General features: G+C 38.2%; 1 protein-coding gene across 1 annotated transcript in view; it reads left to right on the forward strand.

Annotated features, from left to right (window-relative positions):
- The window catches only part of LRP2 (low density lipoprotein receptor-related protein 2), a 131,118-nt gene that overhangs the window by 19,104 nt on the left and 91,650 nt on the right, over positions 1-20,364 (forward strand). Inside the window, exons 2-9 of the mRNA XM_009894577.1 lie at positions 966-1,073; positions 3,236-3,358; positions 5,877-5,993; positions 14,132-14,242; positions 14,367-14,480; positions 15,728-15,844; positions 16,667-16,810; positions 18,227-18,346. Coding sequence (XP_009892879.1) covers positions 966-1,073; positions 3,236-3,358; positions 5,877-5,993; positions 14,132-14,242; positions 14,367-14,480; positions 15,728-15,844; positions 16,667-16,810; positions 18,227-18,346 — 954 coding nt within the window. The remainder of the gene's footprint in view (positions 1-965; positions 1,074-3,235; positions 3,359-5,876; positions 5,994-14,131; positions 14,243-14,366; positions 14,481-15,727; positions 15,845-16,666; positions 16,811-18,226; positions 18,347-20,364) is intronic.

Consider the following 20,364-nt stretch of genomic DNA (forward strand, 5'->3'; position numbering starts at 1 on the left):
CTCTGTTGAACCTAATTATGTTATAGCTCATTGTTTTGGGGACCTATAAAACTGTTCACTCCCTTTTTATGAGGCTGTAGCACAACGAAAGGCCATTAACAGTGCATTTTCTCTTTCCTATGGGACTGAAGATTTCATTAGTCGACTCTAATAAAGGCCTGATCCAGCTGCATTTACACCTGGGAATGAATACTTCTTTATCAGGTCTTAATCCTTAGTAGGTCAAGCAGGAGGGAATGACAGCAGGATAGCTTTTGATCAGCCATAAATGTCTGAAAGCTTAATTTCATGTAAAATTATTTGCTATTCAAATGTTGACTGAAGACATGCTTTCCTGTACTTCAGAGGAAAGGTTTTAAATACTAGGGCTTTATTAAAAAACAAAACAAAACGGAGGTCTTTCTAGACTTCCAAGCAGTCACTGCTGAAACAAGATTACCACATCAGCTAAGGGGATTATTATTATTGTTATTTTAAATCCTCAGAGACTTTGGGGAGGACTAATGTTTAGCACCTTCAGCTCTCTTCCTCATGCGAAAAATACTGCCCTACCTTTATTTAAGTCTATACTGCCTGGCTTGTGAATTTTAAATGGATACATTCCCGTTAAATAGGTAGTGTAGGTGCTCCTCTGAGACTTGTTTGGGTTATTTGCCCTCTTCTTTTTTGTTTTTTGTTTGTTTGTTTATATGTTGTACAAATTTAAAATCATGGGAATTTTCTAGAAATTTAGTTGGGAAATGTCCTGTAAGATTTAGAGCTGGTTCTTTTCTTTCTTTGGGTGTGCAGAGATCTTATTTTTGGTATATACATATTTATATTTTTCTATTATTGTAATATTATCTTCTCTCCTTTCCATGTTGTATGGTGATGGATAGATTACAGTTGTTTGACAGGAATGCACTCCACTGTCTGTTTTTATGTGCTGATACTGCTAACCTGCTTGTTACTCTGCTTTACCACAGGATGTGAGCGGGGACAGTTTCGCTGTGGAAATGGTCGCTGTATTCCTGCAGATTGGAGGTGCGATGGGGCTAGAGACTGCTCGGATGATACAGATGAAGCTGGTTGTCGTAAGTGAAACAACTGTAGAGCAACTTTTTTATAATGTAAGAAATACTGAGAGCCCAATGTGCTCAACTATACCTGTGGTACAAGAATGAATATTGGAGGGGAGAAGACTCCTAGTTTTCTTAAGCTGACTGCAGAATCTGTTTAAGAGTCATATTTCTTGAGCCTATTTGCTTTGGTAGTCAGAAAAGCAAGTAGTTCTCAACTTCTAATATGACTTAGCCTTCTCTTAAAAATCTGAGTGTCCAATAGTGCCGTTTCATTTGATGACTAAATTTCTACGTGGATGTGGAAATGTATTTTATTCTATTATTGTAGTAATCCTGAATATTGGATGTACATACAGCTACCACCAACATCACTTGAGCTCCAAATCTTTGGGTCTTTCAGGCCCTAGGCAATAGGCTGTACCTACTGCACCTTAAGCAGTGTCTTGCTTGGTTGTCTAGAGTTGATCATGTTATCCTCAGTGCCAGCAGCTCAGGGAGAACAATTGCATTCACATGGGATTTAATATCCATGCACAAAGATTCTCTCAAGCTGAATATTAAAAAGTTGTGAAAATAAAGAAATTCCCTCCGCAGTCTCTTTTCAGGAACTCGCCTGCATTTTACCTTCTTGGTTCTAGTGTTCTGTGAGGTCTTGTGAGCTGGTGCAGTTATCAGCCCACTTATAGGTTAGGCCAGTTTTTACCCCTCAGCTGATTGGGAATGAGAAAGACTAATTTATGTTGGTTCTTTTCACACTGGGTTGTTTCTTTGCTGCTTGACCCATATAATAATTGGAGGTCATTCACACAGCTGGGCAGTCTGATTTGTTGCTTAGCACTTTAGGTAGCTCCAAAAAACAGTGCAGTTCTGGATGAAGAATGCCTTAAACTGGCAAAACAAAATGGTGTTGTCCTATAGCTTTCTATTTCAGCTTAGTTCTGAAAAAGAAGTTGTTGGGCTTTGAACAAGGAGTGGGTAAAATTCATATTGACTTTGTCAAAGATAAACACCCCCTTGACACTTACTACATTTGTCATAGTTATAAGCATGAAATCGAGTTGTTCTCATTTTCATACAAGTGATAAATTAGGAAGATGAAAATTAAACTTTTCAGTGTTTTTCAGTTAATTGGGCTTTTAAAACCAGTCTGTTAATGTGCTATAAGTAGTGGGGCACGTGACTGTCTAGGAAGATAGTTATAGATTGTTTAAAATGGTCTAAGGTTAAAATTATATTAAAAGATTATTCTTTGGTTCTTAAAACAGGAATAAAAAAAAAGTATGCATGAAGTGCATTGTACGTGATCGATTTATCCCTCTAATTACCTCTAACATAATTTTGTACTTCTCAACTCTAAATCTACAGAGTGATTTCGTTTTCTCCTTTGATGCTTGGTTTACATCATCGGTAGTTGTCCTTGCATATCATCCCATGAGCACAAAGTGTTTCTAGTTGACTTCGAAGTACTGCAAAACATGATCCTGAGAAAAAAGATGTTTAAGACCAGAGTCCTGTCTCCTGGACTGTGTAGTACTAGTGATTCTTCCCAGGAGTATTAACTAGAGTTGGAGTAAGCTGTAACACAGTTTCAAATATTTATTTTGATCTTTCTCTCTAATGGCTCCCTGTTGTTTGCCTATTTGAAAAGTCCAGAGTGGAGCTGGGACAACAACGTTCAGATTGTTCGGACCTGACCTTCACTTTTGCCTCATGAATTCACAGAGAAGAGTTATGAACTTGTTTTGAAAGACCTTCTTCCTATGAGGGATAGAGCACCTGAGGGGCAATGAGAGCAATTGAACAGACCCCTGTGAGACTAGGGAAGCTAGTGTTTAAAAAAGAGGCCCTGCCAGAGCGCCGTTCAGAGCCTGAAGCCTTTGCTGTGACCCGCCTTCTAGAGGAGCCTATATCTCAAAAGGCGGATACAAACTGAAGATTCATACGCAAGAGTTCACTAAACTAAATTTTGCCTTTGAGCATCATTCCGCTGGCCCACTTTCCCCTCCCTGCTCTGTCCATTTTCTTTGGTTTGTCAAATGCTTCATGTGTTTAGTGGAAATTACAGTAAATCGATGCTTGAACCTTAAGTCTTCTTTTCCCTTATTTAATTGTTTTCTTTGAAAGTGCTTTCCCAGATGTCTGTGAAATGACAATTTTTTCATTGCTTACACTAGCACAACCTACCTGTGAGGGAAATCAGTTTCAGTGTCAGACTGATGGCGAATGTATCCCACAGTCATGGGTTTGTGATGATGAGGAAGACTGTGAAGATGGCTCAGATGAGCATCAACAATGTCGTAAGTATTTAAGTTCTAATGTTAGAACGAGCTTTGCGAAATAAGGTAGTTCACCTAGCAGTGTATTGAGAACATACAGAAACAAGCCTGCTGCAAGTACAGCTTTTACCAGAAAAGTCCCTCTAAAATAGTTTCTAGAAATGAAATAATCTGAAATCTAAAGTAGACAAAATACAGAAAATATGTCCCAAAAGACATCTCCAGGTCTTGAAATCTGAAAATTACTGATGTTTCAGTTAATTAAAAAGAGGAAAAAAACAGAGAAAAATATACAGCGCAGATTAGTTTTATTGTTGATACAAAATGTAGTAGTTCCAAAAAATACATAATACTCTGATGTCCAAACACTGTCTCAGTCACAGAAAGAGCTGCTTTGTTCATTGCATAACAAAATTCACACTGCTATATCAGAATTATATTATGAAAAAAAGTTAATTTCTTTCTAGAAAATTTCAAAATTTATATGTATATGGAAAAGGAAGAATTAACAGTCAGTTGAAGTAAACATTGCTAAAGATTCTTGTACCATCTTCAGTGATGCTATTTAATGGCATTATTATTTAAAATGACCGGAGCCGTTCTTTCTCATATTCAGCTAGGAGGAATACCAAAAGCCCTGGTATGGGGTGAAAGTCTAGTCTTTCATTATCATTTGGGCAGCTTAAATTTAGGACATAATTCCTATTAGTATTTCACTTTAATGTGCTAAACAGTGTATTAATCATGTTTGAATTGCTGTTTTAAACTGAACTGTTTAATTTTCTCTGTATATTTTAAGAACTCACTTAGCAGCCCTAACTGCCATAGCCATAGGCTCTTTCTTTTTTCAGTATTGATAGCAAGATAAATATTGATAATAAAATATGTTACTCTGATTTTTTAATTTTGTGACTAAGCAGCTTAAGGGCTACATACATAAGTACGTGCCAAAGTGATGAACAGTGAACTGAGTTGATTATTGCAACAAATTACACTCTCTGTGTTACTGCGTAAGACAGGAAGAACAAGTGTTGTAGTGTCCTAAAGAACCAATTTCCTGCTACTTCTAGTATTAGAAGTTACTTTAAGTGATGCGGATAAGATTAATTTATTTTCCATTTGATACTGTGTATAATTTTCTGATCACTTCTTCAAACTGAACCACTCTGGAGCTACTCACTAACCCCCTTTATTCTGGGGGGGTTAACAGGTTTAAGTTTTGGAAGGATTTTGCTCACAGACTTGTTTGTACTTCTATATCTTGATATTTTTTCCCTCTGAGGATGGAAAAAAATGGAACTAAGGTTAACTGCCTTTTGCTCCCGTATTCCTCTGAGAAGGTGTCAGCACAATTGCAGGTTATGTTTTAACTAAAGAATCTGTAGATACAAAATGCAAAATGAGCAACAACTCTGAGTTGACTTTTGAACTGGGTCACTGTAACCTGGTTCTGCATGTACTGGTTAATCATGAGTGTTAGTAACTATACAGTGGCCCTGTGCTGCTGCGACTGTTTTTGAGCCATCTCCTGGCATCTGCCCTTGTTCTTCTAAAGTGACTTTTTAGCTCTGTGCTTGGGAATCCCAGAGGAGCTTTTCCTTCTTGAAATGTTAAAAATTTTTCCCGAGAAAAATGGCCGACAGCTCTGGAAGTCACACATGCAGAATTAAAACAAGTTTGTTTTACTTTACTGTCTTGCTTTTGTTTTTCTTCGTGGCACTAGTATCCAGTAGCTGAACTTACTTTGCTAACACTGCTGACAGAAGAAGGAATAGAGAGCTCCTGTAAAGCAGCCGATGTATAGACTGGGATGGTGTTGAGATATCACATGAATTTGAAAGAAACAAATGTGCAGGTGGCAGAGGGAGGAAAAGTTAGTAGTAATTTTTACCCTCAGCTGTATCTTCACAGATTCAATTAATTTGCCTGAGAAGAACAGAGAGTTTAATTCAGCAGTAGTGGAATCAAAGTGGAATTGCACAGTTTTATGTGGCTGCTTTTCACTGATAACAGCTGTCATGAGAAGAGACATAAATGTTCTTGATCCTCTACTAGTTAAGAGTGTAAAATATTCCTGACTATTGAGGCCCTGGCTGTATTAGAAAGCAGTGTCTTACTTCCAGCTCTGCTGTGTTTACATTGTGGCATTCTAGTTGACCAAATAAATTACAGTTGCTGACAGATTTTGACCCAGTAAACAAAATAATAGAGAGAACTTTAAAACGGTGAGAATCGCAAATTTAATCTTTTAGGCAGAACTGTTATAGAGAGGTAATTTTTAACCTAGAGGTCAACCCCTTCAGTGTAGAAGAGCGGGGACCTTGCAGGCTACAGAAGGCCTCATAGAGCCATGTTATCTGCCATGTGCTTGTCCAGTGTTTTTTAATCTCCATGAGTACTGAAAGGTACAGGGGGAGAAAGTCTTATGCTAATTATTTGTGAGAAGGATGGAGTAGTTAAAGAGGAAGAGGGAAAATATCTTTCTGCATAAAAAATCTCGGTTGATTGAAAAGACTGATTGAGTGCCTGTTTCTTGCAGCGGGAAGGACATGCTCAAGTCAGCAGTTCACATGTTCAAATGGACAGTGTATCCCGAGTGCATACTGGTGCGATCGAGTAAAGGACTGCACTGATGGAACAGATGAAAGAGTCTGCCGTGAGTCTTAACTCTTAGCACTAGATCTGGTTTCATCTCATCTCTCTGTGGCATTTTAATAAATTTGTAAAATTGAAGGACTTGTTGATGGACAGGATGACCACAATATGCTTCTTGTTACGGGAGTAACGTTTCAGATTCTTTCGTGTATTAGAGCTGATGTTCTGATACAGATCCATTATTGCAGAACTCAAATGCAAACTGCTACTATAGGATCAGACCTTCTTGTTTGTCATTGCCTGAAGGATAATTAATATTGCATTGGAAAAAAGCAACCATGTTTATGTGGCTTAAAGCCTTGGGAGAGTCAGAGCTAACTTTACCAATTTTTTTCATACTCTTTTTGCATACTCCTAATGAAATCACTGGTAACTATAACCTGTATAGAAAAGCAGAATTTGGCCCCAAATCACTTCTTTGAGGGACTTTGACCCTTTCAAAAGCATTTGTGTTCTAGACTGCAGTTTCCTGTGGAGATGAAGTGGCATTGGGACAGATTGTATTCAGATAAGCTGTTTATATTGTGCCAACAAAATGCAGATTGACAAGTAGGTTTTTTCAGTATAACTTCCCCAGAGTTGAGGCTGCCTGACTGACTGGTGACTGCCTCCCTGGATCCTGGGCTAGGTTGAATACTGATGAAAAGGACAGCTGGCCATAGAATAGAGGCCACATTTTGCAGAGATGTTTTTTGCCTAATACCCACACAACAGTGTGTAGCAGCATGTCTGTTCATTGTTAGTATTAAGGAAAAGCTTTGCACAAGTCATGAGTGACATGTAACATATGAGCTGCTATTTCAGCTGTTAGAACTTCGTGTCCCTTTGGGAAAAAGACATAACTTCGCGCAGAACCAGACTCAGAGCAGGAGGTGGGGGAAGAGGCTAGGAGGCTAAAGAATAGATAAAGAAGCAAGAAATAAAATGTTGTTAATGGCCACGCTTAGAGGAAAAAAGGGCATATGCCATGCTGTGTAAAAGAAAACCAACATATTACATGGTCAGCCAACTGCTAGTGTGTTTTATCCCTCAATCATAAGTGGCTAAAATGTACACTCTGTAGAATGAGAGGTGATTTAGAAATATATGGTACTCTGGAATAAAAGGTTGCTGAGACAGCCAGCTTGGAACTTTTCCATGTGATAGACTCACAGCCAATTCTGAAGTCACCAACACAACAAAAGGCAAGATCCAAAGTACCCCATATCGTTGCTGGAAGAAAATCTTCTGTAGCTCGGCATTTTTCCTCTTAAAATTTAGAGTAAGAAAAGAGATTCGTAAATTAATTTAGCAAACCTGTGACACATTAAAAGAAATCCTGAAGAAAAGATAATTTTTTAAAAAATGCATTGTCTGTGAATTAAAGAGGAGGAACTGCTCAGCAACTCTGAGAAATCTGTGAGTAGTCAAGGAATACAGTGTGGAACAGCCAGATGAAATGGTATAATCGTTATGATGCAGTAAATCTGTGGCAGACTGGGAGTGGAGTCCCAAAGACAGTACTCACAATTCTTATTTCAGGCTAGAAGCCATCGTGATGTTTGAAAATTGAAATGCACATTTTATTTCATGTTTAGCAGTCTCAACTAAGTAAATTAAAAAGGCAGTTTGGAAAGGGGCGTCTAGGTACCTTAACAGCAGCGCTCTACTGCTGTGTGGGAAACCCAGTCATTGCTGCATCAGCCAGTAGGCCCCACGACTGTTGTGACAGCAGCATATTTAGCCTCAGGGAGAGGGACTGCCTCGTATCATTCAGCAGCCTCTACTCTGGTTTATTAGAATATGTGTTGACAGTCCCTCTAAGACAGAAGAATGACTGTGACTTGGAACATTGAAAGTAGGAGTGTTGGACCAGTTTAAAGTAAATGTGATGGTGCTGGAGACAAGAGAATCAAGAAACATAATGACAAGACCCTTCCAGAAAGGCTGGTTAATTTTATTGCCTCTCTGTCTTCGCAAAGCCTGGAAATTTAAACAGAAACCATAAGATAAAATTAGTAATTTGGTGATTTTATTATTAACTATACAGTAAGGATTAGTCTAAGTGTTAAATTTTACTGTTTTAAGGCAGATTCTAATACTTGCTTTGAATATTAATTTTTCCCACTGTTTCATCCATTTCCTTTTCCACACTATCTGATAGATCACTATTTTGGCCTTTTCCTTTGTCATTATTTTTCCCTTATTTAATTTACACTAAAAGATTTCATAAATAAAAATGAAACATCCATGAACAGTGAAAGAATAAAGCATTTAGAAGTGATTATGTTATTTCATGGAGCCTAATAAAATGCAAACCTATATCTATTTACTTATGCCTTGCACTCACTGATCTGTCTGGAAGCAGATTTAGATTGTAAAGAAGATAAAGTTTTGTTGCTGAATAAGTTACATTATTTAAGAAACTAGTCAAATGCAAAATGCCACAAATATGAAGTAACTTAGCAATTAAACATGTAAAAAAATAGAACAAAGGAATTCAAAGCCTTAGTCCATTTTACTGCTAATGGGATTAGCAGCAAGGGAAAACTACCCATGCAGAGGCTAAGATAAACATCAGAACAATGTTTCAGCTACAGGTCATGTAATTAGTGCATTGAAGCTGTTTTAATTTCACAAAATTGTGGGTTTTTTACTTTCTTTAAATACATGTACCAGATTGTTTTCCCAGCTTTTTTAATAGCCAGCAGCTAGCAAATACTTTCATTTTAAAACTTCAGAAATGTAGAATGAAATGGCTGACTCTTTGGGGTAGCAAATACTTTTTGGGAGTAAGCAGCCAATACTGGTGTCATTTTTCTGTGTTACATACTTTGTTTCTTTCAATTAAAGGTAGAATTCTCTCTCCTGCCTCAGCTTCACAGCTGAAAAATGAAAATCCCAGCCATGTCCATTTTGCTTTGCTGTGACTGATAGAATAACCTTCTTGGATACAGCTCTGGCAGCTGAGCACTGCACTGAGGCCACGAGTGAGAAAGGGGAAGTAGTTTAAAGACGTGTTCTTTGAGGCTGATGGGCTGAGTGCAGGCCCAGAAACTCTGGATTTTTGATTCTACTTCTGATGCTGAGTTGCTGCCATGGGTCAACTGCGTAACCTGTTAATTCCTGCCTCTTGTTTGCTATGCTAAATAGCTGTTGTGGTCAGGAAGCGGGCAGCTAGGTCTGGGATGAATTTGCAGAGATCAGGGTGAAAGCGAATAAAGACCGAGAACTGAAGAAATCATAAGAGATGTAGTCCGAGAAGGAAGAAAAGGGCCATGGTCAGAGGCTAATGTTCTTCAAGTTGGACAAATTACATGAAACAGCTACAGGACAAGGCAAAAGTTCAGGCTGAAGGAAATATCTCCACCAGGGAGAGTTTGGGATAGGGAAGAAGCAAAACTGGAGCAAGGTAAGGTAGGCAGCCAAAGACTAGAGTGGCAGGGATTAAAATCAGGAATTAAGGCCAAGAATGAGGGTCTAGTCAGCCTGCCAGCTCTCAAAGCATGTCTGCTGCGAACACTACCTGATATCATGTTGCTCATAGGACTCTTGGTCTTGGGGTAAGTCCTCGTCCTGGTGTCTCTGACAGGCTATGAGCTGCCTGGGCAATGATTTGCCCACTGTGAGGTGGTGACTCATGGCAGTGAGTCAAAGGGTTTTAATTAGTTTTATTTTGTTAAGTGTTTTGAAATGTTGCTGCAATAAAGGAATGACACTTAGAAGTAGGAAATTGCCCCTTTTTTTTCTTTCTCCTTGTAAAATGGGTTAGGGTTAAGAAGGTTAGGCTTCCTGACTATGTGACTGAAATCAGTGTCTGCTGAATCAAATACCTTGTTGCAACTGTTTCCTGTTACTGTTTTTGTATGGTTTTATTTCCAGCTTGCAGAACAAAACTGTTAGGCAGAGAGCAAAATATTGTAGGTTTAGCAATTCCTGTGACATAGCTTTCAAGTGTTCTCCACATGTATACATTGAAACATGCCCTTTAAATATGTTTGCAACTGTTGCCCCAAAACAGTTTGTGTGTTAAAAGGAGCAAGGTGCCTCATCTGTCATTTGTGCGGGCATTCGCCAGTTCTTGCAATTTTGCATATTTTGCAACTGAAATGCTGGCATACCATGGGGAGATAGATTATGGAGAAGTATTTTGGCTAAGAAAAGGAGATGCCTGAGAGGAAGGGGAGAGAAAGAAGAGCTCCCTTTCTTCCTGAGCACTTGAGTGAATGTAGCTGGATTTACCCCTGTTTTCACAAAGCTCATGTTATCTTCTAGGAACTGTGATCACTAGGAAAAGATCTTTTCTTTTCAGTTTTCTGTAATTAGCCAAAGGTTCTTGGGAGGAGGAGATAAAGGAAACAATGTTCATGTTGGAGGGTCTTCACAATTAAAAGCAAGGTGAAAGAAAACAGTGTTTATATTTTTCTGTCCCTTCACTTTTCTCTCCTAATCCCACGTTCAGTCTTATACTATCTCCTTTCACACTCCTCTTGTACAGCTGTTTTCTCAGACCTTATTAGATGCAAACTACCTACCTTGTTGTCCTTTTAACTCAGAGCCTTGTCCTTCCTTTTTAGCTCTTTCTAGTCCATCTGTCACTGATCTAGAAAAAGACATGTCTGAGTCCCTGGAAGAGAACCCTTCCTTTGTTTTTTACATAGTTCCTGGTCACTCACAGAGCCCTGACACTTTTTCCATGTGCCCCCTAGAACAGAGACAGTATGATCAGGTTCTCTGATCAGTATCAGTTCTTGCATAGCCGTGGATTTTATACCCAAATGCATTGCTCTGGGATCAGGTGTGTACAGAGAAATCTTAGTTAAAAAAAAAAAAAGTCAAATATAAAAGCTAGGAAATGTTTATTGTGCAAGCCCAAAATGCAGTGACTAATGTAAGACCTTCCAACTTAAATTCAAAATGTCGTGATACTCACTTTCCAGACTTTCTTTGCTGGAGAGCTTTTCATTAAGCTAGGTTGTATAGGTCTTCCAGTTTAGGGGGTTCATCCCATTCCTACCATCCCCACTGCCAAGGTCCAGATTCTACTTTTCCTATTCAGAACTTTCCGTTTGGTGATAGGGAGCAGAAGCACTCACCTTACTCATTGCTAATGTTTTCTAAATTTTGGAGAGAAAGAAAGGGAGTTTACGTCCTCTTTTTTCATAACTGCCAGAACAGGCAGTCCTTCATTTTCAGATATCCTAGTATTGTTATAAAGTTCTGTTTGGCTTCCTTCATACTCTCAACATAGTCCACCACGAGCACAATGCCATAGGTACATCTGGTGTCTGATTTCTACAGGTGCCTTAGCTAGAAGCTGTTGGAAAGTGTAGCACAGTGGCTGGCCCTCACAGAAGCCAACATTTCTTACTTGATTCTTGTATCTTTGCTACTTCTTTTACTATAAAAGTGTGGATGGCTATCCCAGCTACTGTGGACCTGTCTTGATGGCATTGATGCTCCTGAACCCTGGAGTGCATTGGCTACAGCCTTTGGTGTAACTCACAGCTTTGCTGTTATTCACGTGGATTCATGCCCCAAATAATTTAAACTATTTCATTAAAATAATATGCTATAAGGTACAAAGAGTACAATGCACAATGCAGTGAAAAATATCTTTCAGATGAGTGAGAAAGCTGTGATCAGAACTATAATTTACTAAGCTTGGTCTTTGGACAGGGGATTGGGAATGGGATTACCTGTACAGAGTTTAAAAGTTAAATTAACGTCCACCGGGCTTTTCAAAGAATGTTCTTGCTTCTGCAACTACGATTAAAATAGAGAATCTGTACACCAAACAGATCTGAAAAGAAAATAAGGAAAAAGAAGTATTTGTTCACATTCTAGTAAACCACCAATGTAGTCAGAGTGTGTACTTTGAAGTGTCTTCAAAACATCTTTACTTATTGCCCTGCTTGGTATTTTTATAATGATTTGCATTTAGACACTAGATTATGTCATATAATAAGTAAAGACTTTTCCAGGCTGAGGACTTCTTGAGGCTTGCTGCAGGAGAGAAAACTTTGGCAAAGTCTCCCTTCTTCTAAGGGAGTTTAATATGAGCTTGAGAAAATTTTATTACTGACTAGATCCTTAGGTTGCCTGGACATTCTTGAAGAAATAAACGGTGCAAGGCAATGAGTTCAGCTTCCTATTTGTTTGACATTCAGTCCATCAAAATGAGTTTGCAACATCACTATAGAGGTATTTCTGTGGGATATGAAGAAAGGTGAGGAAAATTACAAAGCTGTCCATTATAAATACCCTTAAAAGCTTTCCCAATTCAGTGTAGTTACAAAACAAATACCTTTTATTGTTCTTTTTCTTATATGTGCCCCATAATATTTACCATACTCTTGTACTGCCATAGTTATTTCCTACTATGCCATAGAACTTCTGGTGGTTCCTCCCTGTGATGGCTTTTCTGCTTGCAGGCAGGGAAGAGGCATTGATTCCATAGTGACAATAAAACGTGGCTCCAGCTCAGGCTTTTCTTTTCTTTCTGTAGGCAGAGTTAAGGCTTCAGAATCCCTGTTATTTCCAAAGCTTTATGAGTTGTTCATAAGCCTAACCCAAGCAAGAAATGGATGAAATGTCTGTGTTAGAAGGGAGTTTGATTGAGAAGTGGGGTAAAGGATGCTAATCATGTTTAGGGCGTGTGTTGGCATTGTCAGTGCAGCCTTTTGGAATGAAAGGTCTGGGAACTAGCACCAGAACGCCACAGGTAGGAACGGTGTAGATGGAACCCTGGTAATCTGCCGCTACCATTCTCTGATTAGGCACGTGCTGTTCCTACCTGAAAGCTGTGGACTTAATTGCAGTGAAAATGAATGAAAGGTAAATGAATCAATGAGGGAGATAGTCGGGCTAGACTTGTGGTGCACATCAACACAGCTGTTTATGCTCTCATATTAAGAGCTTAACAGTTAAAATCTTGTAAGGCTATTCCATAGGTGACTGAAGTTTAGTGGGAATGTAATGATATATACAACAGCAGAAGCAAGCAAAATAGTTTTGCCACTGTGTCCTGGAAAAATTGCAGCTTTTCTGAGTTCTGCTTGAGTAATTTTGTAATCTATGTTTTGAATTCCAAGAGTATGAGTGAAAAAGTGAGATTCTGCTCTATCTGCTTTATTAACTTGTATGGAAGTAAAATGGGATAAGAATTCAAACTGAAAATCTAAAAGGTGCAAAATGAAATTATTATTCTGTTTCTTGAGTTCATTTGTCTACCTGTATTTCCATATAGAGGCAAGGTTCAATAAATCTCACTTCTAAAAATAGTAATTATTTGTTAATTATTTTGCCATTTGCCTGAAATAAGTATCTTTTGCCTACATGGCAATGAGCTAAACTAAGCTCCTATTCTCCCACACAAGTCTAGCACGTGCACATGCTTAATTTGTTGGATAGTTCCACTGAACTCACTGACTGCTTGTATGCAGAACTATTTTCAGGATTGGTTTTAAGATTGGTTTTAAGTTGTTTAAAATCCCCCCTGGTGTTGGCCTGTATGTCATCTACATAAGTAGAACAGTGAGAAACTGAAAAACCATTCATTCTGCATCTTTTTTGGTTTGGGAAGGGGAAAACAAGTAATAAAAACCAGAGGTCCTGAAGTTGATCATGGACTGGGAAGTTCAACATCCTTGGCTTATTTAGAACAAAACCATAAAAACCTGAAGTTTCTGAGTTTGAGAACTCATGACATTGTAAGAGGACCTAGGAACTGTAAACTTCAGGAACTCTTTTTTTACCTAAGCACTGTTATTAAGATCAATAAAGTATAAAACCGATGTACAAGTAAATAAAACAATGCTAGCCAGTTCACTGCTTACTCTCCTTTCGTGTTGCATTGTTTTCTATCATATTGTAAAAGATTTGGGTTGCAAATCTTTTTGGGGTGTGGGAGGACATATGATTTTTTCCTTGTTTCTTGCGAGGTTTTGTAGCATCTGTCTAGAGGATATTCTTAAATATCTGTTGGAGGAGACAGCATACTGGATAAATGGATTGTTTGACAGTAGTAGTATTGGAAGTTTTGTATTCCTTTTTTTGTTTTCCTGTAAATCAAGATATTCTGTTGACACTGGGTATATATGACTCGATATACTCTGTAGTCTAACATTCTTGCTAATACTGAAAAACTTCCAATTGTAGACTACCCAAGATGTGAACAGTTATCATGTGCAAATGGAGCATGTTTCAATGCTAGCCAGCGATGTGATGGCAAAGTTGATTGTAGAGATTCTTCTGATGAAGCTAATTGCAGTAAGTACCACATGCAGAGTGATCCCCCCCCAAAAACGCTTTGTAGACCCTCTTTTAAAGTTAAAGACTGTATAGTTTTCTGACAGATTTTCTGTGTATCTTTCTGTGCTAAAATGTCTTTCAGCACATGGATGTACCAGTACGCAGTTTCAGTGTGCTAATGGAGAATGCATCCCTCGAGCCTTTATCTGTGACCATGATGACGATTGTGGAGATAGGAGTGATGAAAACTCTTGCAGTATGATTCCCCCCCCTCCCCCCCGCCACTTTCTTTAACTGTTTTAAGAAACTGATTCAAGCAGATAGTGGGAAGTAGATTGCTTGCCTATACAGCCATCAAAAGCTGCCACTGTTCTACAAGGACCTTTTTGTATGGAAAGACAAAAATTGTGGTGCTACTTTGATAGACTTTTTTTTCAGGTTGTCTTTGCTGCTAAGTGCCTGGGTGTGTGGTTACTATTTGAATTTGCTGGATTCAACGACAGTTTGCTTCTTAACAGATACAGTTTCACTACTTCATGTTGTTGTCATTTTTTTCATTTCAGCATGACCCAAAGGTAACTCCTTCATTCTGAAGGCTCAGTTAGATACAGCATGCTATTGGTTTTTGTCCAAATTTGTTTAGCTCTTCTTCGTGTTTTTATTTTCTGATAGATGGAATGAATCTTCTAGAATTATTCCTAGTGACTATAATGTTCAACTTTACAGACAGATAATAGTACAGATAGTTATTTGTTCTTTAGATGTTCACATAAGGTCTTTAATTGTCTGTTCCATTTCTGGGGACTTCTAGCTCATTCTTTTCTTCATGATCAGGGTATGCCAAAGTATTGCGTCTCCAGCCAGAATCATGGCTGTAGAGTTGTCACTGGTGTGAGCTATATATTTAAAAAGGTCCCCCATTGATTATAGTATCTAAGTTAGTTTTATATTCTGCATTGCAGGAAGGTCACGTCTTGCCATTTAGTTGCTCTTTCCTCCCAAGGACCTCACACCAGTATGATTCCACCCCCAGATATTTCTTTTATGTCTTTGGCAATGCCTGTCCTCCAAATGTTTCTGAACTCTTAGCAGGGAATGCTTTCCAACTGTGGAGGGCTTTGACAAAAATGTTCATTGGTTTTTTTTCCTGTTTCTCTGAGTACAAGGCATACAAATATTTTACCTCCTGATGTCTTGAGTATCATATGCTTGTCAGGTCCACCTTCAGGAACCTTGTTAATAAGGTGCTCTGCATCTACTTGCACAATTAATTGAGAAATTTAGCCTTCCCTTTAGTTTGTGTAAAGAACCAGAGTATGCTAAAATAAAGTTCATACCTAAAACCAGAGCAAACCAGCAGCGCTTACAATATACACAAGATATGGAACTGGTTCAGTTTTCCAGGAGAGATTATAAATGACTATTCATCTACGAGATGATATTACTACTTCTAACCTCTTAGTCACTTAGAGTAGTTTGATTTTCTCATGTTTCTTTCCTTAGCTTACGCAACTTGCAGAGGCAACTTTTTCACTTGCCCAAGTGGCCGTTGCATTCATCAAAGCTGGATATGTGATGGAGATGATGATTGTGAAGATAATGAAGATGAAAGAGGATGTGGTAAATACTAATGCTAACTTCTAATGATGACATTTTCAGGAAGACCTCACTAAGCTACTTCTATGAAATTTTGACCAATCAACATGTTCTGAACCCATTTTAATTCTGTGAAAACCTTAGAATTCAATCTTCACCTGTTTCTTTTTTGGCTTTTTTTACTTATACAATATTTTTATTGGGGTCTGTGTGAGAATTATTATTTTGATACTGAGTATGGTGCAAACAAAGTTTAGCGTATAGCAACATCTTTTTGTTTTCTTTTACATCTTCTCTTACATCTTCTGGTTTTTTCCTGTGGAGGTTTTTCAGGTCTTCTATTAAGTGACGTGAGGCTCCTGATAACCAAAACCTATTCGTTTAAAATGAAAATAACTCAATTCCTGCCAAAATTTGTCATTCCAGAAACAGAAATTTTATTGAATGAAAGTGTGGGCTTTTTTCTCTTTCATTGGCCTTTTCTATGATGAGCATTATTCTCTTTACGCAGTTAGTTTTGCGTGTTTTGAAACCACAAAACTGTAGTTCCATTTCCGGTGCACCAGTTAGTCTAAAGCTAAGTGGTTTTACTGTTTCTAACAACGCAGAAGACTAAAAGGATTCATGTGTCTGCACAAGTATTGTTTGAATTGTACTTTGAAGGTAAAAGAAAGCATAACAAGGAAGTATAGATGATGTTTCTTTTATAGTCTTTCCCAGCTGTGTGCAAGAACAAGAAGCTGAATAATGAAGGATAGAGATGCTTTGGGAAGCATCTGTTAGGGAAGAAATTCTAAGTACTATTTGAAACATACTTCTCAATTGTTCTTGTTTTTTTTTCCGTAGAAAGTGGTCGCCATGAATGCTACCCAGGAGAGTGGGCCTGCCCTGGGTCAGGGCATTGCATTCCAATTGGGAAAGTGTGTGACGGGGCTGCAGACTGCCCTGCTGGAGAAGATGAAACTAACATCACTGCGGGCAGACATTGCAGTATGTATTGGAATCAAAAGCATGCACAGAATAGCAGAAACATCAGCATTGATGTCTTTTTACATTCACCTTTTGTCTCCTAAACAACACTGACATTTTGGAAGCTCACCATTTTTATTTGCACTGTTTTCACTAGATGGTCTAAAAGAGGCATATATGCTGCAAACAGAGCGTTCCTTTTGTAAATTTGTACATGAAGTTTCACAAATAAGGATTTTAACTCACTCTCCATATCCTAAACTGTGTTCAAGAAGGCAGGGAAAGCTGTGCTATATGCCTTTTTTGTTTAATTACCTATGTTTTCCCCTTTCTATAAGTAAGAAGAAATGTTGTGTACTGATCAGAGCACAGGACTGAATTAGTGTATCCTGAGCCTTGGCTAAGTCACTTAGATTAGAGTTTTCAAAAATATCTTTTCACCTGGTATGTCTGGTTCTCCAGTTAGTGGTATACTGGGTTTTCTCTGTTGGAGGCAATGAGCATCTATAGTTCCTGTTAATTTCACTCTTATGAACATTGATTCCCTCTGACAATCAGGACCAGGGTATTTTACATTTTTAATTTCGAGGAAGAGGGAAATTCTTACAATAAAATCATGCCTTTTGGAATAGGAGGGCACAAAAAAATAATAGGAAATCAAGCCTTATTGTAAAAAAGCATCTCTTGCTTTTGCTGTGGTTTAGTAGTAACATCAGATGTGGGCTGCAAAGCAAGGAGCTTAACAGAAGAAACTGAGAAAAAGGAAGATGAAAAGGAAGGAGATGCAAGTCAGCAAGAGCTTTATAATCACAATTTGATCAGCTATCGCTGAATTGTTTTATTAGGTAGTAGTACAAGGAAAGGGAGAAGTAGTGAAGGAAAAAAGAAAGAGAGAGGGGAAAAGGATAAAGAAGAGTTTCTCCATGAACACAACCCAACCAATAGATTCTAACATACTGGAGTAATATACATATTCTTCTTATTATAATGTAGTACATTTTTTTCTGCATAAGCGTGTGAATTATGAGGTTACATGCCCATAGATGGAGGTCAAGCATGTATTGTTCACAAGTAGGTCTTGTAGAACCAGAGAAAGATGGTGTTGCAGATGGCTTCCTCTGTGCAGCTTTTTACATGCCACTTACTAGTGGTGGTTCATAGAAGATAGATGTTTATCCTTTAACACTGTTCTGAAAACCTATTATAAGCAGTAGTTTATCTTCTGTATTCCATTTCCTTGCCTGCATGTATGTAAACATGTGATTTCATGCAACTTTAGACATAATTTCTTGTGGAGGTTTGTTTTAAGCAGCTGTTCCTAAAATTGTAGACTCATCATAGAAAAGACTATAGCTTTGTAATTGTGTATAAGGCAAAAAGCTGTTCTACTGGTAATATGTGTAATTGTATTTCTGAACTATTTTATTTTCTTTTTAGACATATCACGTTGTGCTGCTCTGAGTTGCCAGTATCGCTGTCATTCTTCTCCATCAGGAGGGATGTGTTATTGCCCTGCAGGATATACAATAAGTAGCAATGACAGCCGTACTTGTATTGGTAAGTGAAGTACAGTGGTTGCAGGTATCTAGTACCTTCTCACGGCTCATAGGGAAAGTTAGGATTCCAGGAAGGCAAGTAAGTTTCAAATGGGTGCGTGTACTGACCAACAGAAAATCGCAAGAGTCAGCAAGAGAATAAAACTCTTAAGTAGTCAATAGCATCATGGTGACACAGAAACAAACCAGAGAGAGCATAAAGATCTCTTTCAATATGACCATTGATGACATATTGAGAGCATGATTATGTTGAAAAAGGCTTACTATTGGATGGCTGTTTTATTATCAGATTTTTTTACATGTTTTTTAGTGATTAGATGGGGAGAGTTTGTTTCTACTCCAGGGATGGGTGGTGTTGTATGCCTGGAAAAACAGTTAAAGATATTGAAGTGTTTGATACTTTTTGAAAGAGGCTCTATATGAAGATAGTAGAACATTGTAATTTAAAATTAAAAGGGTGCTTTGTATTTGCACTATGGAACGGCTGTATCTCCTATGACATTTCTGTATATACATTATTTACATGAAAATGAAGAATATCTTCAAGAATGTAAAGGTAAGAGAGGTATTTTGGTGTTGCATTTCTATTCTGTAGCTGCTGTAACTTGGTAGCACAAACCCTTGGTAGTGCAAATGATTTATCTTGGTAACTGGAAATAGAGTAAGTTCAGAATCATGAAGTTTAGCACTGCCTAATGAAAGAAACTGGGTAAACATCTGTTATGGGTTTTCAATCCAAGCTACGGTGTTTGTGCTATTAAAAGTATTCTGGGTGCTCAGTCTCTAATGATATTTCTGTATTTTTGAGAATACTGGGTGGCCTAGGGCTGTATGAGCTGCAACGACAGCATGGTTGCATAGAGCGGAGGAATAAATGCACTGACTCCAGGCACTAAATTTACTCAGTTCTTTCACTCTTATGTGGGAAATGCATGAAGGATACGTTTGCAAACATGGTACAGTCCCAATGAGTCTTCTGTTGTTCTTGGACTGCCCTGTAAACCTAGCTATCTGATTCTGGCTTGTAAATCTGAGTCAATGGTTTTTGGTTTGCCAAGATCTAGGTGTATATTTATAGTGGGAGCAAGACTTGTCATGGGAGAGTGGCTCACATTCAGTACTGTATAATTCCAGATCTTAGTTTAAATCAATGCTATTGGTTTAAGGCCAGAAGAATGAGACTATAGTGTTAGCGAAGTGTATTACTTTTTAAATCCATAATCTTTTCAATTTGTCTTCTCTTTGTTTGCTTCTGGCTCACTATATACTGAAGGTTTTTAACACATATGGAAGCTGGAGAGCTACTGAGAACAATTTTTCAGTGTCAAAATGTACTATCTAGGAAGTATTAAATTTTCACTTATGTGTTAATAAATGTTTAAAACTAGAAGTTCCAGTAGGAAGAATACATGAGATCTCATTTTCTCCTTTTTTTGGTTTAACAGCAGAATTACCAGGTTTCAGCAATGTAATGTGCTTGTTCTACTCAGGTTTTTGAGTTAAGGAGGTCAGATTTTAATGTCAAAACCATGTGTTAAAGAAGTTCAGAGGTCTCATGGGCTTTAAATAACCACAGATAGGAGATAGGATGAAACACCATACAGTGTTCAGATCTGATTTATTTTTTTTTAAACAAAATCAGAATGTTAAAAATCCTTGTTTTTAAAAGATGACTGGTTAAATATTTCACAATTTTAGAAGTTTTTTTCCCACACGATATCCTGGTCTCTAAATTGAAGAGACATGGATTCAACAAATGGACCACTCAGTGGATAAAGAACTGGCTGGACGGTCGCACTCAAAGAGTTGCGGTCAACGGCTCAATGTCCAAGTGGAGAGCAGTGATGAGTGGCATTCCTCAGGGGTTGGTACTGGGACCTGTACTGTTCAATGTCTTTATCGCGGACACGGACAGTGGGGTTGCGTGCACCCTCAGCAAGTGTGCTGATGATACCAAGCTGTTTGGCGAGGTAGACACGCTGGAGGGGAGGGATGCCATCCAGAGGGGCCTGGACAGGC

Source organism: Charadrius vociferus, unplaced genomic scaffold, assembly GCF_000708025.1.
Source record: "Charadrius vociferus isolate BGI_N301 unplaced genomic scaffold, ASM70802v2 scaffold161, whole genome shotgun sequence".
Classification (NCBI taxonomy): Eukaryota; Metazoa; Chordata; class Aves; order Charadriiformes; family Charadriidae; genus Charadrius; species Charadrius vociferus.